Consider the following 20,000-nt stretch of genomic DNA (forward strand, 5'->3'; position numbering starts at 1 on the left):
GTGCGAGTGGAGCTATTAAACCTGCATAGGAAACACACTTTGGAGCGACAGCAAAGCGACTAAAATGTGACGGAAGGAGCCACGGAGCAACATTTTAGTGCTAGCGCTGCTAGTGTTGCTAGTGTTGCAGCAGGAGACGGAGACGACGTGTCTCACCTCAGCCTGTCTCCTCTGAGCGATGCAGAGGGACAGACACACAGGGACAGCGTTACACACTGATAACAACACACATCAGCTACACAACATCACACACTGAACGTGTGTACAGAGGGAGACGCTGAGATCACACAAGCTAACCAAACATGTGGACTTGTCGCTACGTGCTAAGCTAACCAAACGTGGGAATGGACGCTACGTGACTTTTTCAAAAATCGGTTATGGCCGTAGAAATTCAGGTTGGAAAACTTTGCCTTGTTGTGTTTCTGAAGCCTCCCTCTGAACCACTCCGATGCTCTCGAATGCAGCGTTGTGATGCGTTCAGTGACCCGTGGTGTGTTGGAGCAGCAGCGATGCAGCATGCTAGGCTAACAGGAAATGGACCCGTTGAACTTCCTGCAAACTCACCTCGCCCTCGCGTTTCTGGATATCGTCGGCTTTGTCCCCGGCGTATGCCGACTGCAGACGGACAGCGTCGTCCTGGAGCTGTCGCACCTACAGAGAGAGAGAGAGAGAGAGAAGCGTTGGTACGGCCCTTCAAAATAAAGCTCCTGATCGTGAGGTAGAGGTGGTACCTGTGTGCCCAGGGCCTGGATGTCGTGTTCAAAGGTGGTGTGCATCCTCTGCAGCGTCTCCACCGTGTTCTGGTCGCGGCCCACCTCCTCGGGGAGCTTCTTGTGTTTGTCCAGGATGCGTCCCAGGATCTCCTTGGCGTCGTGGTAGAACTTGTGCAGCTCAAAGGAGGCGGCCAGGATCTGCGTGCGTGTGTCGATCAGCTCCAGCAGGTCAGCCCATGCCTCGTTCAGACCATCCTTCCACTCCGCAATGGTGGCGGCGTCTCCGTGGCCAGAGTTGATCAGATCGTCTGCCAGACGGTTGACTCCGTCTACGCGCTCCTGGCCGATGGTGCCGGTGTCACGGGCGAACTCACGGAAACGCTCCTGCAGCATCTGAGGGTCAGAGAGAAAAGGTCAAAGGTCAGAGGAAATGTGTGTATTTAGTTAGTATGTAGGAGATAATAACTCTATGTTATATTAACTCTATGAGAAACTAATTCTTTTCTATGTGAAACTAACTCTACAAGATACTAACTCTATGAGATAATAACTTGTATCTATGAGATAACTATGAGAAACTAACTCCTCTATGTGAAACAATAACTCTACGAGAAACTATGTCAAACTAACTTATCTATGGTCTACTAACTCTGTGTGTGTGTGTGTGTAATACTAACGGTCACGTGCTCGTAGTCCTGGCCCAGCTCGTGGGACCCGGCCACCACCTCTCTCTCAGCGATCCACTGCTCCAGGTCGTCCACTTCTCTGTTGAGCTGGAACAGACGGAAGCGCTCGTCCAGCTTCCCTCTGCGTTCCTCAGACAGATCCTTCAGACCAGCGTAGAGTTTATCCACCTGTGACTGACGCATGCCGATGCGCTCGCTGCACGACGGAGGGACAACGATAGTGAATGGATGGTTAGGGCTGTCATTTTAACGCATTCATTGCAATTAATTAATTACAGGAAAAAATAACATATTAAAAAATATAAATAATGCTGTTAATTGCTTTATTTTTGCACTCCAAACATGCGGAACATTTCTTATTTCAAGAGTTCCCAGTATATCCATAATACTGACGCACAGGCTACAATACAAAACGGGAGATTGCAGAGCTTCTCAGCTTCGTGGGCATTAATTTTAGTTTAAATAAAATTTAGATGGATGGAAAACTAAAGCCCAGTTGTGTGAAAATTGTGCAAGAAAAAGTTTGCGGATCAAAGGAGCTCTGCTAGCCTCAGCTAGCAACTCAATGCGAAACATGTAGCAGCTACCACCTCAATGGTAAATATGTAGCAGCTAGCACCTCAATGCTAAATATGTAGCAGCTACCACCTCAATGCTAGCATGTAGCAGCTAGCATCTCAATGCTAACATATAGCAGCTAGCACCTAAATGTTAAATATGTAGTAGCTAGCACCGCAATGCTAAACAAGTAGCAGCTAGCACCTCAATGCTAACATGTAGCAGCTAGCACCTCAATGCTAAATTTGTATCAGCTAACACCTCAATGCTAACATGTAGCAGCTAGCATCTCAATGCTAACATGTAGCAGCTAGCACCTCAATGCTTTAATCTCTAGACAGGATGGATGGTTCCGGTCCTGCTGGTCCTACCTGTCGGGGTGGGCGGCCCCCACCAGTCCTCTGCTGGTGCTGGACAGCTGGTGGACGGTGTCAGCGTAGTCCTCCACCGCCTGCTCCAGGATCTGATGTTTCTTCAGCATGGCCACGGAACTCTGTTCGTCCTGTGGGAGGGAGGAGCCTCGTCACTGTCTGTAAGCCCCCCCTTGAAAGGTGAACTTTCAAGCCCCACCTGCTCCCAACGCCCCTAAATAATCCAGATTAATAACTCATTTCAAAACGTATTGAACTAACGGAAAAAGTAACTTCATTTTTCACGTCTTGCCATATTTGAACCTATTTTCATCACTTTTTCTTCCCATATTGTTGCTCTTTTTAATGCATTTTTGCTAAATTTTTCCCATTTCTGACACGTCTACATCACATTTTAATGCTTTTCTACACGTTTTCCACTTTCCAGACATTTTCAGCACTTATAAACCTTTTCCACCTAATGTTGACCCATTATTCATGTTCCATAATGCAACAGATGTATTTCATAAATAAATTAAAACTCAAAAATTAAAATAAACTAATCACCTGCATGAAAACCAAATGTAAAAGTGTTAATGTGTTAATGACTAATAGTTAATTAGTCAAAAATACAGGAAATAAAGGAACACTGTTTGCAATCTGTGACAAAAAGCTTTAGAAACCCAAAAAGGAAATACATTTTTTCAGTCATTTTAAATCATTATTTCTACACTTTACTTTCACGTCACATTTAAATGTTCTTTTAGGTTCTCATTATTACTTTCTTTGTGTAAAATAGTTTGATTTAGTGTTATTGATCTCAAAAATGCATTTGGCATGAAATTGAAAAGTTTGTGACGCCCCTCCTTTGAGAAGCACTGCTTTAGGGGGCGTGGCCTACCTTGGCCTTCTCCTCTGACATCATGTACAGCTCCTGCTCGCTCATCCAGGCCTCGGCCTCGGCGGCGTCAAAGTAGTAGCGCTGAGCCTCGTGGGCCTCGCTGAGGCGGGCGTGGCGGTTCTCCGTCTCCGTCCTGATCTGGTCCCACAGACCCTGGAGCTCTGCCAGGCGGCGCCGGATGGGCTCGGCCGTGGGGCTGCTCGCTCGCAGCACGTGCACGCTACGCTCAAAGATGTCGTCAAAACGAGGCTGGTGGCCCTGGATCTCCTTCTGTAGGGTCTGAGCACAGGAAAAGAGCTTTTATTCTGAAGGAAACAGGAAGCGATCTCTTTCTGTAAGGTCTGAGCCCATCAAAGCTTTTATTGTGAAGGAAACAGGAAGTGTGGCTCCTCTTACCTGGTTCTTCTTGATGAGCAGCTGAACCGTCTGCAGGTTGTTCCCGTGATCAGTGGATGAAGCCAGAGGCATGCGCTCCTCCACCCACAGCTGAGGTTACACACACATATACACACAAACATAAACACACACATATACACACAAACATAACACAACGCATATACACACAAACATAAACACACACATATACACACAAACATAAACACACGCATATACACACAAACATAAACACACACATATACACACAAACATAAACACACACATATACACACAAACATAAACACAACATACACACAGGGCGATCAGGCTGAACCACAGGAGGGCGCTATTATAGACACATCATGTAATACAAACACTATGACTAACTAAAAATATGAGTTAATAACTATGATAAAACTAATTATGAGTAAATAACTCTATAAGAAACTAACTTTAAGAGTTAACAAGAAGACATAGTCATCAACATTCCTCACTACATTGGTTCTCGTTAACTCACAACTTTTTCCTAAATGTTCCAGATCTAAGAACCTAGATGTATAGATGAAATATTATCACATCAGAATCTAAAATGACTAACTATCTTAATGGTTTGAAGATACCTCCAACGGAGTAAAAACAAGTTCTGATGAACGACGGCCCGTGGCCCGCACAGAATAGCACGTACAACGTTCCCGAGGATTCAGTGAAATGACTCGGTTCCACCGCATAAAACAAATTAAATTGAAAAGTGTCTCATCATATTCATTCATAAAGTATTCATATCAAACTGCATTCTGATCTAACGAGAACTAACAAAGGAGGAGTCATTTGAAAAAAGGACAAACACGAGGGAATGGGCCCCATTAATATATTAATAAGTGCCAATGATTCGATACCACTAACCATCGTAATATTTGACCCCAAATAAATGAGGGAACAACTTTTGTTTTTTATTATTTGGGGCCCTGGGGGGTAAAAATAATTGCGCGCTTCTCATTTTCGAACTCCATCAAGGTATTGATACCCTGGAGCCACACACCTATGTCCTCCTTCCACTTGGTGGCGGAGGATAATAACTCTATGAGAAACTAACTGAGTCGATAACTACGATAAGTCACGTACGATCTCGTCCTCCACGTCTCTGTTGAACTGGTGGATCTCTCGTGAGGCCATCAGATGTTCTCGTCGTGTCTGTAGTGGTGCCTGGAGGGCGTTGAACTTCTTCTCTACGCTGATCCTCTGCCCGTCCACTTCCTCTGAACCTTTGCCCTCCTGACTCAGCACATGGGACTGGGCCTGGAGCTCCTCCACCTCCTTCTGACGCACCTCCACCTGGCTCTCCAGCATCTGCAGCAGGACCACACCCAGGCTCAGTCACATGACCATCAGAGCTCAGTCATGTGACCTGAGAGGACCAATGGGAGCTCACCTGCTGCTTCTTCAGTAGGATGTTGACAGAGGTCAGGTCCTTCCCGTAGTCGTCAGACTGCAGCTGACCGTCCAACCCTCCCAGCCACTTGTCCAGGTCAGCACAGCTCTGAGTGAATAGCTCCGCCTTGTTAGCGTCAAACAGACACTTAGCTTTGGTCTGAGTGCTGGACTCAAGCTCCGCCCACATGTCCTTCAGTGAGCCCAGCTTCTCCTTCACCATGGACTCAGTCTCTGGCTTCTCCGCCGCCAGCGCCTGGCCGTCCTGGTGATCACACAACATGTTAGCGGGACAACAACAACAACACACAACAACAGACAAAAAAACACACAACAGACAAAAAAACACACAAAAAAGACAAACAAAATGAGGTAAAAAACACAGAATAAAACAAAGCACACAAAAACCGAAACCAAAAGACAGAGAGCTGAGGCAGCTGTTGAGTACTGACTAGTTAGCAGTAGCTCATTCTCAGACACACTGATGCTACAAAGTGACTGCAGTGGTGTTTTGAATCAGCTGGTTATCATGTTATCTGGTGACATTTGTTATAAAAAGAATATTTTTAAAATAATCTCAGTTCTCACATTCTGCTCATACAGAATTGTGGCACAAATGTGACGCTGTAGAGACGGGCTTCATTGATTGGAGGACAGTGAGTGGTGGGCGTGACCTACCTTCTGGATCTTGTCCAGCCACTCCTTGTTGGACTGCAGCTCAGCCATGAAGGCCTGGTGCTTCAGCCACTTGCTGTGGAGGTTCCTGGCCTCGTCGTACGTCATGTCCTGGGCCGTCAGCATCTTCTCGTTGATCCACAGGGACAGCTGCACACACACACACACACACATACACACACACGCACACACACACAAACACGCACACGCACACAGCTATAGGACACCGTGCAGTGTTAGAGAGGAACACAGACTATATTTTTACCTCCTGACAGTCCTGGAGGAACCTCTGCAGGTCTCTGTTGTCCTTCAGACGGTTCAGTAGCTCACTGGCAGCTGCTCGGTTCTTTTTGTGTCTGAACGCAAAAATGTAACGGATTTAAAGCTGCTGCGTAGACAGTTTACAAGGTCAGGGTCTTTTACAGCAGGGGTTCTCAACCTTTGGGTCAAGACACCATTTGGGTCACAAGATACTGGGAGGCAGATGCCTTCAAGAAACTAAAAATATATATATATATATATATTCCATTTCTCAAACTCACCATATTTTAACCTAATTTTCATCACTTTTTCTTGCCATATTTTTCCTCATTTTAATGCACTTTTGCAACATTACACCCATTTCTGACACTTCTACATCACATTTTAATGCCTTTTCTGCACATTTTTTAAGACATTTACAACACAAACATTTTCCAACATCACATAATTTGACCCATTATTGCTACTTTTAACCTCTTTTCACCATATCTCTTTAAAATCCCATTTCAACACCTTTTCCATCATTTTGGTCAATTTGAACCCAGGTTCAGTTACTATTTAAAAAAGTTTAGTTATTATTTAAAAACGTTTAATTACTCTTTAAGAAAGTTTAGTTACATGCAGGCGTTTAGCTTCACCTCTCGTCGATGGAGTCCACTTTCTCCTGGATTCGCTCGGCATTTACGTTGCCATCGGCAACCAGGCGACGCCCCGTCTCCACCACACCACTGATCTTCTCCTCATTGGCATCCATGGTGGTCATGAAGTCCTCCTGCTTCTTGATGGCGGCCTCGGCAGCTTCCAGCGTGCTCGGCAGCTCCGTGTGAGCCAGGACATACTCCTGAGGACCAGACCAGAGGTATGTTACCAGAGGTTACCCACCACAGGACCAGACTGAGCAAACAATGACTTATAGTCAGGTGCACCCTACAGCCAGCGACCTATGGCTAGGTGCGACCTATAGCTAATCAGCGATAGATCCATGGTGACCATCCTACCTGGTTGTTGAGGAAGGCCTCGGCCTGCTTGGTGTCCCTCAGGAACAGCTGGTGAGCATGCGACTGCGAGAGCAGACTTTGCCGGTTCTCCCACATCTTGTGCAGCTCGTTCCAGCCGGTGTCGAGTGCCTGCAGCCGCTGGCGGAGAAACATGTGTTGCGCGTCCGTCTGCCCCTGTGTCACCATCTCTCCCATGTCCCTCATCTTCTGGTAGTCCTCCTCGTAGTTGCGGATCTCGTTCTTGATGCCCTCGTGCTGAGTCAGCAGCTTCTCGGCCTCGGCCAGCGTGTTGGGCATGTCCTCGGACGCAATCACCGTCTGCGTGCGCGACAGCCACGACTGGAAGTCGTCCAGGTCACGCAGGAACTGCTGCAGCTTGCTGGCCTCACCCAGCGACTCCTCACGGGTCTTCATGGTGTCCTATCGACCAATCAGAGCAGATACGTGAGTCGTGGTGTTCCTCAGGGCTTCATGATAGGACATGTGCTGGGTGGGCAGGGCTTACCTTCATCTCGTCCCACACCTCTGTGATCTCAGCCAATCGTCCTTTGATCCCCTCCTCCTGCTCAGCGTGCTCTGAGCCCAGACGCTCCGCCTCCTTTCCCAGGTCTCCTAGCTTATCCTCGATGGCGGCGAGGTCGCGCTCCATGCCCGTTAGCTTCCTTTGTAGCGCCATCACGCCCGCTAGGTCGTTACCCAGCTCCTGAGTCGACTCGATCACCTGGTGGAGGAGGTCAAAGGTCACATGATGAGTTACTTATTAGTCCAGAATCAGGATATCTCAGAAAACCATTGGAATGGCATTAAGAAGACAACATGTGACTGCTACACAGCCTGTGATTGGTCAGTGGATGCTCACTGTTCTCACTGCATTGAGTTTATTATTGATCTTCTTTGATTGAAACATTGTTAATGACCTTGTTTATTTATTTTTCAGTAGATAAAGTAGTTAAACATCACCTTGTTTAATTATTTGTAGTTACTTTATTTATTATAGGTAGATAGACTCACCTTGGTCTTCTCCTTGATCCAGGACTTGGTCTCGTTACACTCCAGGTAATAGTTCTGGACTCCCAGAGCTGAGTTCAGACTGTCCTTCTTCTGGTCTACCAGGTCTCTGAACTGGCTCCACCTGTGAGGGGGCGGAGCCATGAGGAAATTTAACTTTAATTCTTCCTCTCTCAGGAAGTAACTGAGCTAAAGCTTAAGAGTCCGAGGATTGATTACTGTAGGACTGTAGGGGGCGCCATCGCATTCAGCTACACTGTGTCTAGAGTAGTTACACTAATTAGGGGCAACGAATTATAACTTTGTTCTTAACACGTGGATTTGGACAGAAACCGTCCTATTGATCTTTTGATGTCATTGATCTGAGTTAATACAGCAACACAGTCTATCAATCAGTCGATCAGCACCGTATGAAGATGATCTATTGACCATCATCCAGCAGGTCTGCGCTCCTGAGTAGTCACGCACACTCATTTGTGAATATTGTTCCATCACTGTGTAAATGAAGCTCAGCTGATTCTAGCCTGACGCTACTGACACCAGAGTTTTACGGTCAAAACATGGAGAGAAAAACACAGGAGCTCATTGGAGTGGTGGTCTGTAGCGCACACGCATGCGCACACACACACACTCTGCATTTCCTTTCAGTGGATGTTAGTTAATATTGACTATTGTTTTATTTAAATTGCTGTGTATTGTGTCAACATATACTGCAGCTGATCACTGTGTGTGTGTTTGCACCTGCTTGTCAGTCGTACTATCTTCCTGTGCTAAAACAATCACAGCAAACAGTTCCAGATTTGATGAATTGCACTGCGTCCCCAGCATTCATTTATTTGCATGTCCTCCTCCCATTTCTTTGCTCGCCTTGTGAGCTCCGCCTACTATACATATTCATTAGAGATAAACGTGCTTATTAGCGCGTGCAGTGATGTTTGCACACTTTTCAATACCCCTAAACCTTTAGTGAATCTGCCCCTTAGAGTAGTATTTGTAGTAGTAAGTATTAAATGTATTTACACTAGTATACCTAGTGTTGTGTTTGTCCTGCTGAGCTTTGATCTCTCTCTCACTGTTGTATTAGTACTTATAGTAGTTAGAGTATTTGTAATATTTACAGTAGTATTTGTAATATTTACAGTAGTATTTGTAATATTCAGAGTAGTATTTGTAATATTTATAGTAGTATTTGTAATAGTATAGTAGTATTTGTAATATTCAGAGTAGTATTTGTAATATTTACAGTAGTATTTGTAATATTCAGAGTAGTATTTGTAATATTTACAGTAGTATTTGTAATATTCAGAGTAGTATTTGTAATATTTACAGTAGTATTTGTAATATTCAGAGTAGTATTTGTAATATTTATAGTAGTATTTGTAATATTTACAGTAGTATTTGTCATATTTACAGTAGTATTTGTAATATTCAGAGTAGTATTTGTAATATTCAGAGTAGTATTTGTAATATTCAGAGTAGTATTTGTAATATTCAGAGTAGTATTTGTAATATTCAGAGTAGTATTTGTAATATTTACAGTAGTATTTGTCATATTTACAGTATTATTTGTAATATTTACAGTAGTATTTGTAATATTCAGAGTAGTATTTGTCATATTTACAGTAGTATTTGTCATATTTACAGTAGTATTTGTCATATTTACAGTAGTATTTGTAATATTCAGAGTAGTATTTGTAATATTCAGAGTAGTATTTGTAATATTTACAGTAGTATTTGTAATATTTACAGTAGTATTTGTCATATTTACAGTAGTATACCTGGTGTTGAGCTTGTCCTGCTGAGCTTTGATCTCTCTCTCACTTGGGTGTCCGCTGTGGATCAGCTGACGTGAGACCTGGTTCACCACTGCAACCCTTGAAGCCTGGCTGTTCATCTCTGGCTCCAGACTCTCAAACCTGTGAAGGGGGCGGAGCCTCAGATAACAGTTGTACCTTAATGATGGCGGTGGTTGACTGGTGGTCGAACAGTGCTGTAATGAGGTCTAATGGTGGTCTAACGGTGGTGTAACAGGGGTCTAAAGGTGGTGTAACGGGGGTCTAACGGTGGTCTAATGGTGGTGTAACGGGGGTCTAAAGGTGGTGTAACGGGGGTCTAACGGGGGTCTAATGGTGGTGTAACGGGGGTCTAAAGGTGGTTGTAACGGGGGTCTAAACGGGGGTCTAATGGTGGTGTAACGGGGGTCTCACGGTGTGTAACGGTGGTGTAACGGGGGGTCTAATGGTGATGATTATCGCGATAATATCGTGATACGTATTGTTTGTTTTCAATATCATTGTACAGGTTATAGGTCACATTAAAGATGGAAAAGTTGTGAAAATATTTATCTTGGTATAATTTTTTTACATCACACAAACCTGGCATTTGAACAGGGGTACAGTATGTAGACTTTATATATCCACTGTATATAGTTTTGATACATTTTTTTCTTCTTTAATAGTAAATAAATATCTTAAGTGACTTCCAGACACTTGTTATTCAGTAGTTATGTTTATTTACGTGAACAGATGCTGTTGTGGGGAGTTATTAAAAATCAACTCATTGATGAGCACTGACCAAATAGTGAAAGTATCAGATCTCAGTTTGTGTCTGTGCACTCACGTGTGTGCTAAACCACTAGCTAAACAACCTAATTCTTATCATCTTAAAATCAGCATCACTACTATAGCTCTACGCTTTCATTATTATTTCATTTCCTGATATATATATAGTTCATTATTTTTATCTCTTTCCTCGCGTGGCTTTTTCATCTCAACTCCTCGCTTTGCAGAACCATAATGTAAACAACGCAGGTTCCGTACCGCTCTCGGGTTATTTCTGCGTCTTCTTTGTTGGTGTTTTAAAGCGGTTGGCTCCACATTCAGGAAGTGTCAGCGGGACATTACTGATCGGCTGCTGCATAATACCGTGTACACATGTGGGAGGTAGCAGGGGTTGCAAGGCTTTGTTGTTGCGTGGCATTTGCTACGTTATGCCACCATCCCCACACAGGAAATGGTGGCACGGATGAACAGACGTGCTATGTGAATTTCAAAATAAAGGCGTATCTTAAAAATGACGATGTTGATCGATGTTTTCATTGTGCATCGATGTAATTGGATCATTAATTAATGAATCGATTAATTGATGTGGATCGATGTATTGTTACACCCCTAGGTCTAACGGGGGTCTTACCGGTGCTGCACCACCTCCAGGTCCTCCAGCTTGTCAGGGATGCTGGTGCTGTTGAGCCACTGCTCTTTCTCATCGATCCAAACCTCACAGGCTCGTGACTCACTGAGCATCCTGAACAGAGCCAGGGCGTCCTGGAGAGCCTGCTTCCTCAGCCGCGTCAGCTCTGCTACCTCCTTATAGCGCTCCTCTATCCCCGCTAGGCGGCTACGCACCTGGAACGGTGACAGCATCATCATCATCATCATCATCATCATCATAATCATCATCATCATCATAACCATCATTCAATTATGAGTTTTTATTTTTATCTTTCTCTTGATTTAATTATTATTATCTAATTTATTTCATTGTTATTTCATTCATTTAATTTTTTTGGATTGGAGCTTTTTATTTATTTGTGTTTATTTCATTTCCTTGTTCAGGGTCAGTGTGTGTGTTATTGTGTAGTAGTTGTGTGTACCTCCTCAGACTCAGCCTTGTGTGTAGGCAGTGTGTGTGTGTGTGTGTGTGTGTGTGTGTTATTGTGCAGTAGTTGTGTGTACCTCCTCAGACTCAGCCTTGTGTGTAGGCAGTGTGTGTGTGTGTGTGTGTTATTGTGCAGTAGTTGTGTGTACCTCCTCAGACTCAGCCTTGTGTGTAGGCAGTGTGTGTGTGTTATTGTGCAGTAGTTGTGTGTACCTCCTCAGACTCAGCCTTGTGTGTAGGCAGTGTGTGTGTGTTATTGTGCAGTAGTTGTGTGTACCTCCTCAGACTCAGCCTTGTGTGTAGGCAGTGTGTGTGTGTGTGTGTGTTATTGTGCAGTAGTTGTGTGTACCTCCTCAGACTCAGCCTTGTGTGTAGGCAGTGTGTGTGTGTGTGTGTGTTATTGTGCAGTAGTTGTGTGTACCTCCTCAGACTCAGCCTTGTGTGTAGGCAGTGTGTGTGTGTGTGTGTGTGTGTGTGTGTGTGTGTTATTGTGCAGTAGTTGTGTGTACCTCCTCAGACTCAGCCTTGTGTGTAGGCAGTGTGTGTGACTGCTCGTGCAGGGCGTCTATCACGGGTCGGTAGCTGCTGATTTCTTCGGCAACGTCTTTGTGTTTCTTCACCAGAGCCTGAGCCGAGAACTCGTCATGTCCCACATCCACGCTGGACACAATCCTCAGAACATCCAGCATCCACGTGTCCACGTCGTCAGCGTCCGCCTGAGAGGGGGAGGGGGAGGGGGAGGGGAAAAGGCGTTAGAGACGGGACGACGTCCGACAGGTAGGAGAGAGAGACCACGTGTTCACCTGGAACTGATGCTGGTTACAGGCGTCCTGAAGCCCCGCCTTACGCACCGAGGACAGACGCTCAAGCCCCGCCCACTGATCCTGAGACACACAAAGATATGTAATTACAGAACTCTCTCAATACAGGTTAATTCTGGCCCGTTGAGGCTAGATACCACAGCACACTGACAGCATTCACCAAGACCTCTGCCCGAGCAGCCTCTGCTATGTTATGACTACCGCTATCAGCCACATACATAACACAGAGAACTGAACAGCAACCTGGTTAAACTCTGACCCTCAGACTGGACTGTTCACCTAAACCCTTTGATAGAATAAACGCTGAGTCAGCATCTGACCAGCAACCCTAAAGCATGACTCATCCAAACCGCCACAACAGTTGGGGGCTCGTCTCCAGATCTAAATACATCAGACAATGAGGTAAGCCCCTCCTACCTGCAGGTCCTGGATCCGCTCCTTGATCTTGTCAGCTCCAAAGTGCTGGTCCTCCACTAGCTCCACCCCCGTCCTGATGGTCTGCTGCAGGTGGGCGGAGCGTCCGCTCATCTCGTCCTCCAGGGCTTTGTGCTGACTCAGCAGACGCAGCGCCCCCGTCAGGTCCTTCCCGTAGTCGTCCAAGGACAGGATCTGTTCCTTCTCCCTGATCCAGCCCTCCTACACACACACACACACGCACACACACACACAGGTCAGCATCTCTGAGGGACACGCCCACCCCTCACACACACACCTCCTCCGCCATCTCCCAGAAGAACTTCCAGAGTCGTCGTGATTCCTCGAGGCGTGCTCGTCGTTCCGCTGCCAGCTGACTCAGCTCCTGGTAGCAGAAGTCCAGGTGAGCCACTCGGTCTCTGATGATCTGAGGGTCGCACGGTTTGTATCCTGTGGGAGGGAGAACCATCAAACTCCACACTATACACACACTCACACTACAAGTCTAAAGTCTGAGTCCTCTGGTCCTGGTCCTGTTCCGTCCTACCTTCAGAATCCACGGCAAACTTCTGAGCGTTGCTGCTGACGTTGTGGACGCGGTCGGCCTGAACGGCGATGTCGGCCTCGACCAGAGCATGTTTCTGGAGCAGGTCCTCCACTCCAAGCAGGTGTTTACCATAGTCCTGAGAGAGCAGCAGCATCTGAGCAGGAGAAGAAGAAGAAGGAGAGAGAGAGATAACACCTGTTATTGGACCATACCTCAGATCATTACAATCCTTCATTAACACATCAACATTCAGCAACTGGACAAACTCAACAAAAGTGTCAAAGAAAATAAAAAAGAAGATAAAGAAAAAAAAAGAACATCATTATTATATTAATCAGCCTCATGCTGCCCTTTAGCCCCTCCCCCTTTAGCTCAGAGACCAATCACAGTGTGAAGGTGTCTGTGTGGCCCCTCCCACCTTCATCTCGTCCATCCAGTCCATGATGTACAGCATTTCCTGGAACACCCTCTGCATGCCCAGCGTGGTTTCCAACCTGTGGCGCCGGGCCTTCAGCAGCTCCAGCAGGTACTCCCACAGACGCAGCACGTTGTCCTTCCTCGCCGTCACACGTTTTATGTCGTGGTAGCTCTCCGCCTCCAGCTCCTTCGCCACGGCAACCACGGCCTGTGAGGAGGGGGGAGGGGGCTGTGATGTCACTGATGATGATGATACCTGAGCGGGGGGAGGGGGAACCGACCTGAACGCGCTCCTCGTACGCAGCAATGTCCGTCTCTATGGCCTCGTGTTTCTTGGTGGCGGCTTCCACCGCCTGGAGGTCGAAGCCAAAGTTATCCTGTGGGGGAGGGGGGGGGGGGGGGTGTTAGTTATGAATTTAATGAACCTGTTAATGAATCACATATCCATAAAAAATTATGTTTTTCTAAGCTTCTACATGACCTACATGGCTAACTTTTGTTCAGATTGGGGTGGTTACCTGGGAGACCAGCCTCTGGTTCTCACTGAGCCACGTTTCCCTCATGGCCGCCTTACGGTCGAAGCGTCTGGAGAGCTGCTCCAGCTTCTCCTGACGAATCAGCTCCGTCCTCAGAGCCAGCTCACGCTCATGCTCCGCCTTCTCCAGGCGCTCCCACGCCTAGAAACAAACGCACCCCGTCAGTAATGTCCGATAACCCCACCCCCCTTCGTGCAAGTCATGTGACGTCATCACCTTGTTGATGTCAGAGATGAGTTTTCCTTCACGAGGAGTGAAAACTTTCTGATTGTTCGCTCGCATTTTACTTTGAATAGTGAAGAGGAGAACCTCCAGATTCCCCTTCTCTGTGAACCTACACACACACACACACACACACACTTATTATTAATTACAAATAAACACCAACATTTATTACTTCCAATAAATTATTATTTACTAATAAACAAACACACATTTGATTATTTTAAATGATTGATTTACTTCATATTTGTCTGATATTTGACCTTTACTTTGTATCTTTTATTTGATCATTTATTCTTTTCTTTTTCTTTAGCTTCTTGTTCTATGAAATATTTATATTTACTTTTTCCCTCAGTCTATCTGTGATTATTGATTATTGATTATTGTCCGTACTTGGGGGGCTTCTCCACGGTGCGGTAGGTGTTGAACGCTTGCAGCTGCTGCTGGACGCCCACCAGTGAGTTGGCAAACTTCCTGTTGTTGAGGATGATGATGGTCTGTTCGATCCACTCCAGCAGGTCTGAGGCCAGAGACTCATACTTCTCGATCATCTTCTCCGTCTCGATGGCGTTATCCAGGACCTGCGGCACACAGTGCAGCACGCTATCACCTGTGCTAACGCTAGCAGGGTGCTAGCATGGTGCTAACGTGTGCGTGCGCTCACCTTCCCGATCCTCTTCCCCTCCACCTTCAGAGCCTTCATCTTAGAGAAGTAGTGGTAGTAGGTGACCACGTACGTGATGATGGACTTCTCATCAGGATGATCCACGCTGATGTCTGGCACACGCACACACACGCACACACTTTTCCTTAACATCACTCATAAAGTCAATACAAGCTAATGCTTTATTTTGGCGGGTGTTGGTACCTTCAGGGTCCAGCAGCTTAGTGAGGCCCAGGTGCTGCTCCGCCAAATTAAAAGCGTTCTGTAGGTTGTAGTGAGCGTTGGACTTCTTCAGCTTATCAAAGTCAATCAGATCAGGCCTGAGACAACAAAACAAACGTTTATAATTTACTCATAAATTGTTTACTAATAAACAAACGTCAACGTTTTTATTTACTAATAAACAATCAGTGTTTATTAATATTATTTACCAATACATTTTTATTTACTAATAAACAGCAGCATTTTTATTATTACTAATAATCAAAACCCAGCATTTATTATTTACCAACTGACCTGGTTCACTGAGTTCTAGTTCTGGTCTTAGTTTGTGGTTGTGTGATAATGAGGTCATGTGATTAGTGGCGGTGTTATACGTACAGTCGTAGCTGTGTGTGTCTGATGTTTAAAGTGAACATGTGATGAGATCAGTAGGTATATGATCACTGTTAGCCCTCAGGCTAACGGGGTTTGAACTCAGACTGTTCAGAGGAACAGAGTGTCTGCAGTCAGCTGTGGTTAGAATGTGGTCTGATGATGCTCAGCTGAGAACATAACACGGACTACATGAGGAGAGGACGTCAGGAAAACACGCAGAAAGAACAAAGGAAAATGTGTAGAAAATATGTAGAAAAATACGCTCAGAAAACAGGCTTAAAACATGCCTATGCTATGCTATGCTATGCTATGCTATGCTATGCTATGCTATGCTATGCTATGCTATGCTATGCATAAATCTCTATGTTATTAATAAAGGCTGTTAGCGCTCAGGCTAACCTATGGCTACATGCTGGACACAGTCCTGGTTTACGCTTGGTTTAACCGTCATATATAAAAGTGCTGGTTCCCCTGGCGACGCCCTGCTGCTGCTCTGTGATTGGCTGTGAGGCTGACCTGTGTTTGTGGATCAGGGCGTTGAAGGCCATGCCGTCCCTCCAGCTCGTGGTGAAGTTATGGATGTTGACGTTTGGATATCTGCAGGAAGAGATGAGAAACAGTTCAGCTTCAAACACATTATATCTTTAGCTAAACAACAAACACACATGCTACATTTAGCCTGTGGGCGCTAGTGCAAAGCTATTTAACTTTTTATTGTTGTTTTATTTGTTGTGATTATGAAATAATTTTGTGGAGGTGGATGGTGTAATTTTGTATTTTTTGTACAATTTTCTGGCTTAAAAACAGAGCGAAGAGCTCATAAATCAAGCTAGTGCTGTATGTCGCTAACAGTGTTAGCTCACCCTGCAGACTTCATCTGACACCACAGCAGCAGAGCGTCCTTAGCAGACTTCTTCTCCTTGTTGTCCTCCGTCTCCACACTGATGTCCTGGATCTGAGACACACACACAAAATAATAAATAATAATAAAACAAAAATATCTGGTACGTACGTTTATATTTCATACAGTGTGAAGGTCCTATCTGGTACGTATATTTATATTTCATACAGTGTGAAGGTCCTATCTGGTACGTATGTTTATATTTCATACAGTGTGAAGGTCCTATCTGGTACGTATATTTATATTTCATACAGTGTGGAGGTCCTATCTGGTACGTATGTTTATATTTCATACAGTGTGAAGGTCCTATCTGGTACGTATATTTATATTTCATACAGTGTGGAGGTCCTATCTGGTACGTATATTTATATTTCATACAGTGTGGAGGTCCTATCTGGTACGTATGTTTATATTTCATACAGTGTGAAGGTCCTATCTGGTACGTATATTTATATTTCATACAGTGTGGTGGTCCTTTCTGGTACGTACGTTTATATTTCATACAGTGTGAAGGTCCTATCTGGTACGTATATTTATATTTCATACAGTGTGGAGGTCCTATCTGGTACGTATATTTATATTTCATACAGTGTGAAGGTCCTATCTGGTACGTATATTTATATTTCATACAGTGTGGAGGTCCTATCTGGTACGTATGTTTATATTTCATACAGTGTGAAGGTCCTATCTGGTACGTATGTTTATATTTCCTACCTGGAAGCGTAGGATGATGGTCCAGATGAGTCCTAGCGTGAGGCGGTGGTTCCCGTCCACGATGTCGTGTGAGCCCATGTTCTCCAGGTGGACCCTCTGCTCCTTCAGGAACTGCAGAGCTTTGTCCACATTCTCCAGGCAGTGGATCCTCATCCTTCCTTTGGTGGGTTTGGGCTAGAGATGGAAAAAAGCATTTATGCCCACAAAGCTAATTCCATTAGCCTGTCAATGTGATTTCCCATTATGGGTTAGCATTAGGCTAACAAAGCTTAGTGTCACTCGAACACGACTTGTGTTTTTTTTTAATGTTTTATCTCAACACGTCATCTATCAGCTATTATAGCTTCAAACGGTTAGCTAGCTAACAGTTCTAGCTAACCAACAGTTATTAAAACAGTCAGCTAGCTAACAAACTTACAGACACCCATGATAGATGGATGGAGCTAATTTTGGACAGGTTGTCTCTGTTAGAGGCTAATACAGACATGCCTAGTTGTTGTTTGTGTGTATGTGCTTTAGTGTGTGTTTGTGTGTATGTGCTTTAGTGTGTGTTTGTGTGTGTGTATGTGCTTTAGTGTGTGTTTGTGTGTGTGTATGTGCTTTAGTGTGTGTTTGTGTGTGTGTATGTGCTTTAGTGTGTGTTCGTGTGTATGTGATTTAGTGTGTGTTTGTGTGTATGTGCTTTAGTGTGTTTGTGTGTATGTGATTTAGTGTGTTTGTGTGTATGTGCTTTAGTGTGTGTTTGTTTGTGTGTGCTTCAGTGTTTGTGGTCTTGTGATGTAAAACAGTGACAGTCTATGAGCTGAATGTACTAATGAACTATGAGCAGCTAACTATGAGTGGCTAATTATCAGCGGCTAACTGTGTTTTTGCCTCTTTCTGTTGATGTTTTGTGGGGTTTTTTTGAAAAACTTTTTGTGTGGTTTTATGTGTTTCTGATGTTGTTTTGTGTTTTTTTTTACATCTTTCTGTAGTTGTTTAGTGTGTTTTTGTTGTTTCGTGTGTCCGTTCCTGGTTCGTTTGAGATGCTTTTTATTCTTCTACTTCGTGTACAGATTTCTTGAGTTGGTTTATTTTCTGTCATTAGAACAATCAGACTCACACCATCTGAAGCTAACACATTAGCTCTAACGCTACATGAACAGCGTAGGCTCCTTCAGAATAAAAGCTCACCAGTCTCTCTCCTGACAGCACCTCCAGCAGCTTGATGAGCATGCGTCCGTCCCTCAGGTCCAGGTAGAGGTCAGTGATCCTACACGACACTCTGCTCAGGTGGGAGTTCACCCACTTAGTGAAAGTCTTCTTCTGCACCGCCTCACGCTCGTCTGCAGGGACACACACAGAGGTCAAAGGTCACGCACAGGCTTTTAGTTTGTAGGGTAAATAAATTGTTTATACATCTTTTTTTTTTTACACCCGGAAACTTAAAACAGATCAACTGAAAAAACATCAACATTACTGAGCTGTGCACATCTCCTTCAAAATAAAAGCCTTCTTTATGCTTGTTTGCTTTGGACTCATTGTAAACAAATGTAAATTATCATCAAATATAAAGTTTTAAGCTTTATAGGGGTTTCACACACGCACGCGCACACGCACACACACACCAAAACTCAATGTCACCAGTGTCGATAATATTCTGACTCCTCAGATTGTGCTGATGCAGCTTTGCTGTGTATGTGTGTTATTAGAGGACACACACACACGCGCACGCACACACACACACACGCGCACGCACACGCACACACAATTAGAAAATGACCTTAACTAGAGCCTCAGGAAACACACACACGCAAAAAGAGGTGTGGCCTTGTTGCACACACACGCAAAGGCACACACGGGAAGAGGAAGCAGGAAAAGGAAATAAACAAAATGAGACAAAGAAAGGAAACAAACACTAGATCGGACATGGGCAAAATACGGCGCGGGGGCCACATGCGGCCCTCTGAATAATTTTAAGTAGCCTCAAAAGTTAATAGAAAAATGTCAACAAAAACACACAAAATGACAAAAACATACAGAATGAATGACAGAAAAATACACAAAAATGCACAAAATTAAAAAAAATAAACACACAAAAATGACAAAAACACACAAAACAACAAAAACATACAGAAGAAAATACAAAACAAACAAATATGAGAAATAACATGCAAAACAACAACAAAACCTCAAAAAAATATTATAAAACCACGTGAAACAACAACATAAATATACAAAACAGAGCAAAAATATACTAAAATAAATGGAAAATACACAAGGTCACCTTTGATTGGTTGTTGTTCTTATGATGTCATGAACATTGATCATGTGACCCTCAGATCAGACACAGTCACATGCTTGTGGAGTTAAATCACGACTAAAATACGTCATATTTACATCACAGCAGTAAAAAAAGAAACAAATGTGCTCTAAAATGCTCAGAAATAACTTCATCCAAGCTTCAGGAAGAGGCGGGGCATGATGTGTCAGGAGTGACCTCAGAGTGGATAGAACCAGTTAAAGAATAAAAGTTAGAGTCCTGAGGAAAAAAAGGGAGTGCAACATGTGTTTCCAC

At 44.4% G+C, this 20,000-nt stretch overlaps 1 protein-coding gene across 3 annotated transcripts in view; it reads right to left on the minus strand.

The window, feature by feature from the left end:
• Window positions 1-20,000, minus strand: part of LOC114476675 (spectrin beta chain, non-erythrocytic 1-like) — a 58,779-nt gene that overhangs the window by 13,955 nt on the left and 24,824 nt on the right. For all 3 annotated transcript variants that reach the window (XM_028468498.1, XM_028468499.1, XM_028468500.1), the window contains 32 exons: window positions 18,617-18,768; window positions 17,444-17,617; window positions 16,692-16,783; window positions 16,345-16,425; window positions 15,436-15,551; window positions 15,232-15,344; window positions 14,961-15,148; window positions 14,562-14,679; window positions 14,328-14,486; window positions 14,091-14,186; window positions 13,811-14,017; window positions 13,393-13,546; window positions 13,144-13,295; window positions 12,849-13,067; window positions 12,414-12,494; window positions 12,120-12,326; window positions 11,146-11,357; window positions 9,732-9,869; window positions 7,957-8,077; window positions 7,451-7,666; window positions 6,946-7,365; window positions 6,586-6,788; window positions 5,952-6,042; window positions 5,690-5,836; window positions 5,013-5,276; window positions 4,706-4,930; window positions 3,605-3,694; window positions 3,209-3,487; window positions 2,329-2,459; window positions 1,391-1,595; window positions 732-1,106; window positions 565-651 (listed from right to left, as the gene is read on the minus strand). In XM_028468498.1, the coding sequence (XP_028324299.1) occupies window positions 565-651; window positions 732-1,106; window positions 1,391-1,595; window positions 2,329-2,459; window positions 3,209-3,487; window positions 3,605-3,694; window positions 4,706-4,930; window positions 5,013-5,276; window positions 5,690-5,836; window positions 5,952-6,042; window positions 6,586-6,788; window positions 6,946-7,365; window positions 7,451-7,666; window positions 7,957-8,077; window positions 9,732-9,869; window positions 11,146-11,357; window positions 12,120-12,326; window positions 12,414-12,494; window positions 12,849-13,067; window positions 13,144-13,295; window positions 13,393-13,546; window positions 13,811-14,017; window positions 14,091-14,186; window positions 14,328-14,486; window positions 14,562-14,679; window positions 14,961-15,148; window positions 15,232-15,344; window positions 15,436-15,551; window positions 16,345-16,425; window positions 16,692-16,783; window positions 17,444-17,617; window positions 18,617-18,768 (5,513 nt within the window). The remainder of the gene's footprint in view (window positions 1-564; window positions 652-731; window positions 1,107-1,390; window positions 1,596-2,328; window positions 2,460-3,208; window positions 3,488-3,604; window positions 3,695-4,705; window positions 4,931-5,012; window positions 5,277-5,689; window positions 5,837-5,951; window positions 6,043-6,585; window positions 6,789-6,945; window positions 7,366-7,450; window positions 7,667-7,956; window positions 8,078-9,731; window positions 9,870-11,145; window positions 11,358-12,119; window positions 12,327-12,413; window positions 12,495-12,848; window positions 13,068-13,143; window positions 13,296-13,392; window positions 13,547-13,810; window positions 14,018-14,090; window positions 14,187-14,327; window positions 14,487-14,561; window positions 14,680-14,960; window positions 15,149-15,231; window positions 15,345-15,435; window positions 15,552-16,344; window positions 16,426-16,691; window positions 16,784-17,443; window positions 17,618-18,616; window positions 18,769-20,000) is intronic.

The sequence above is a fragment of the Gouania willdenowi genome, chromosome 15 (genome assembly GCF_900634775.1).
Source record: "Gouania willdenowi chromosome 15, fGouWil2.1, whole genome shotgun sequence".
Classification (NCBI taxonomy): Eukaryota; Metazoa; Chordata; class Actinopteri; order Blenniiformes; family Gobiesocidae; genus Gouania; species Gouania willdenowi.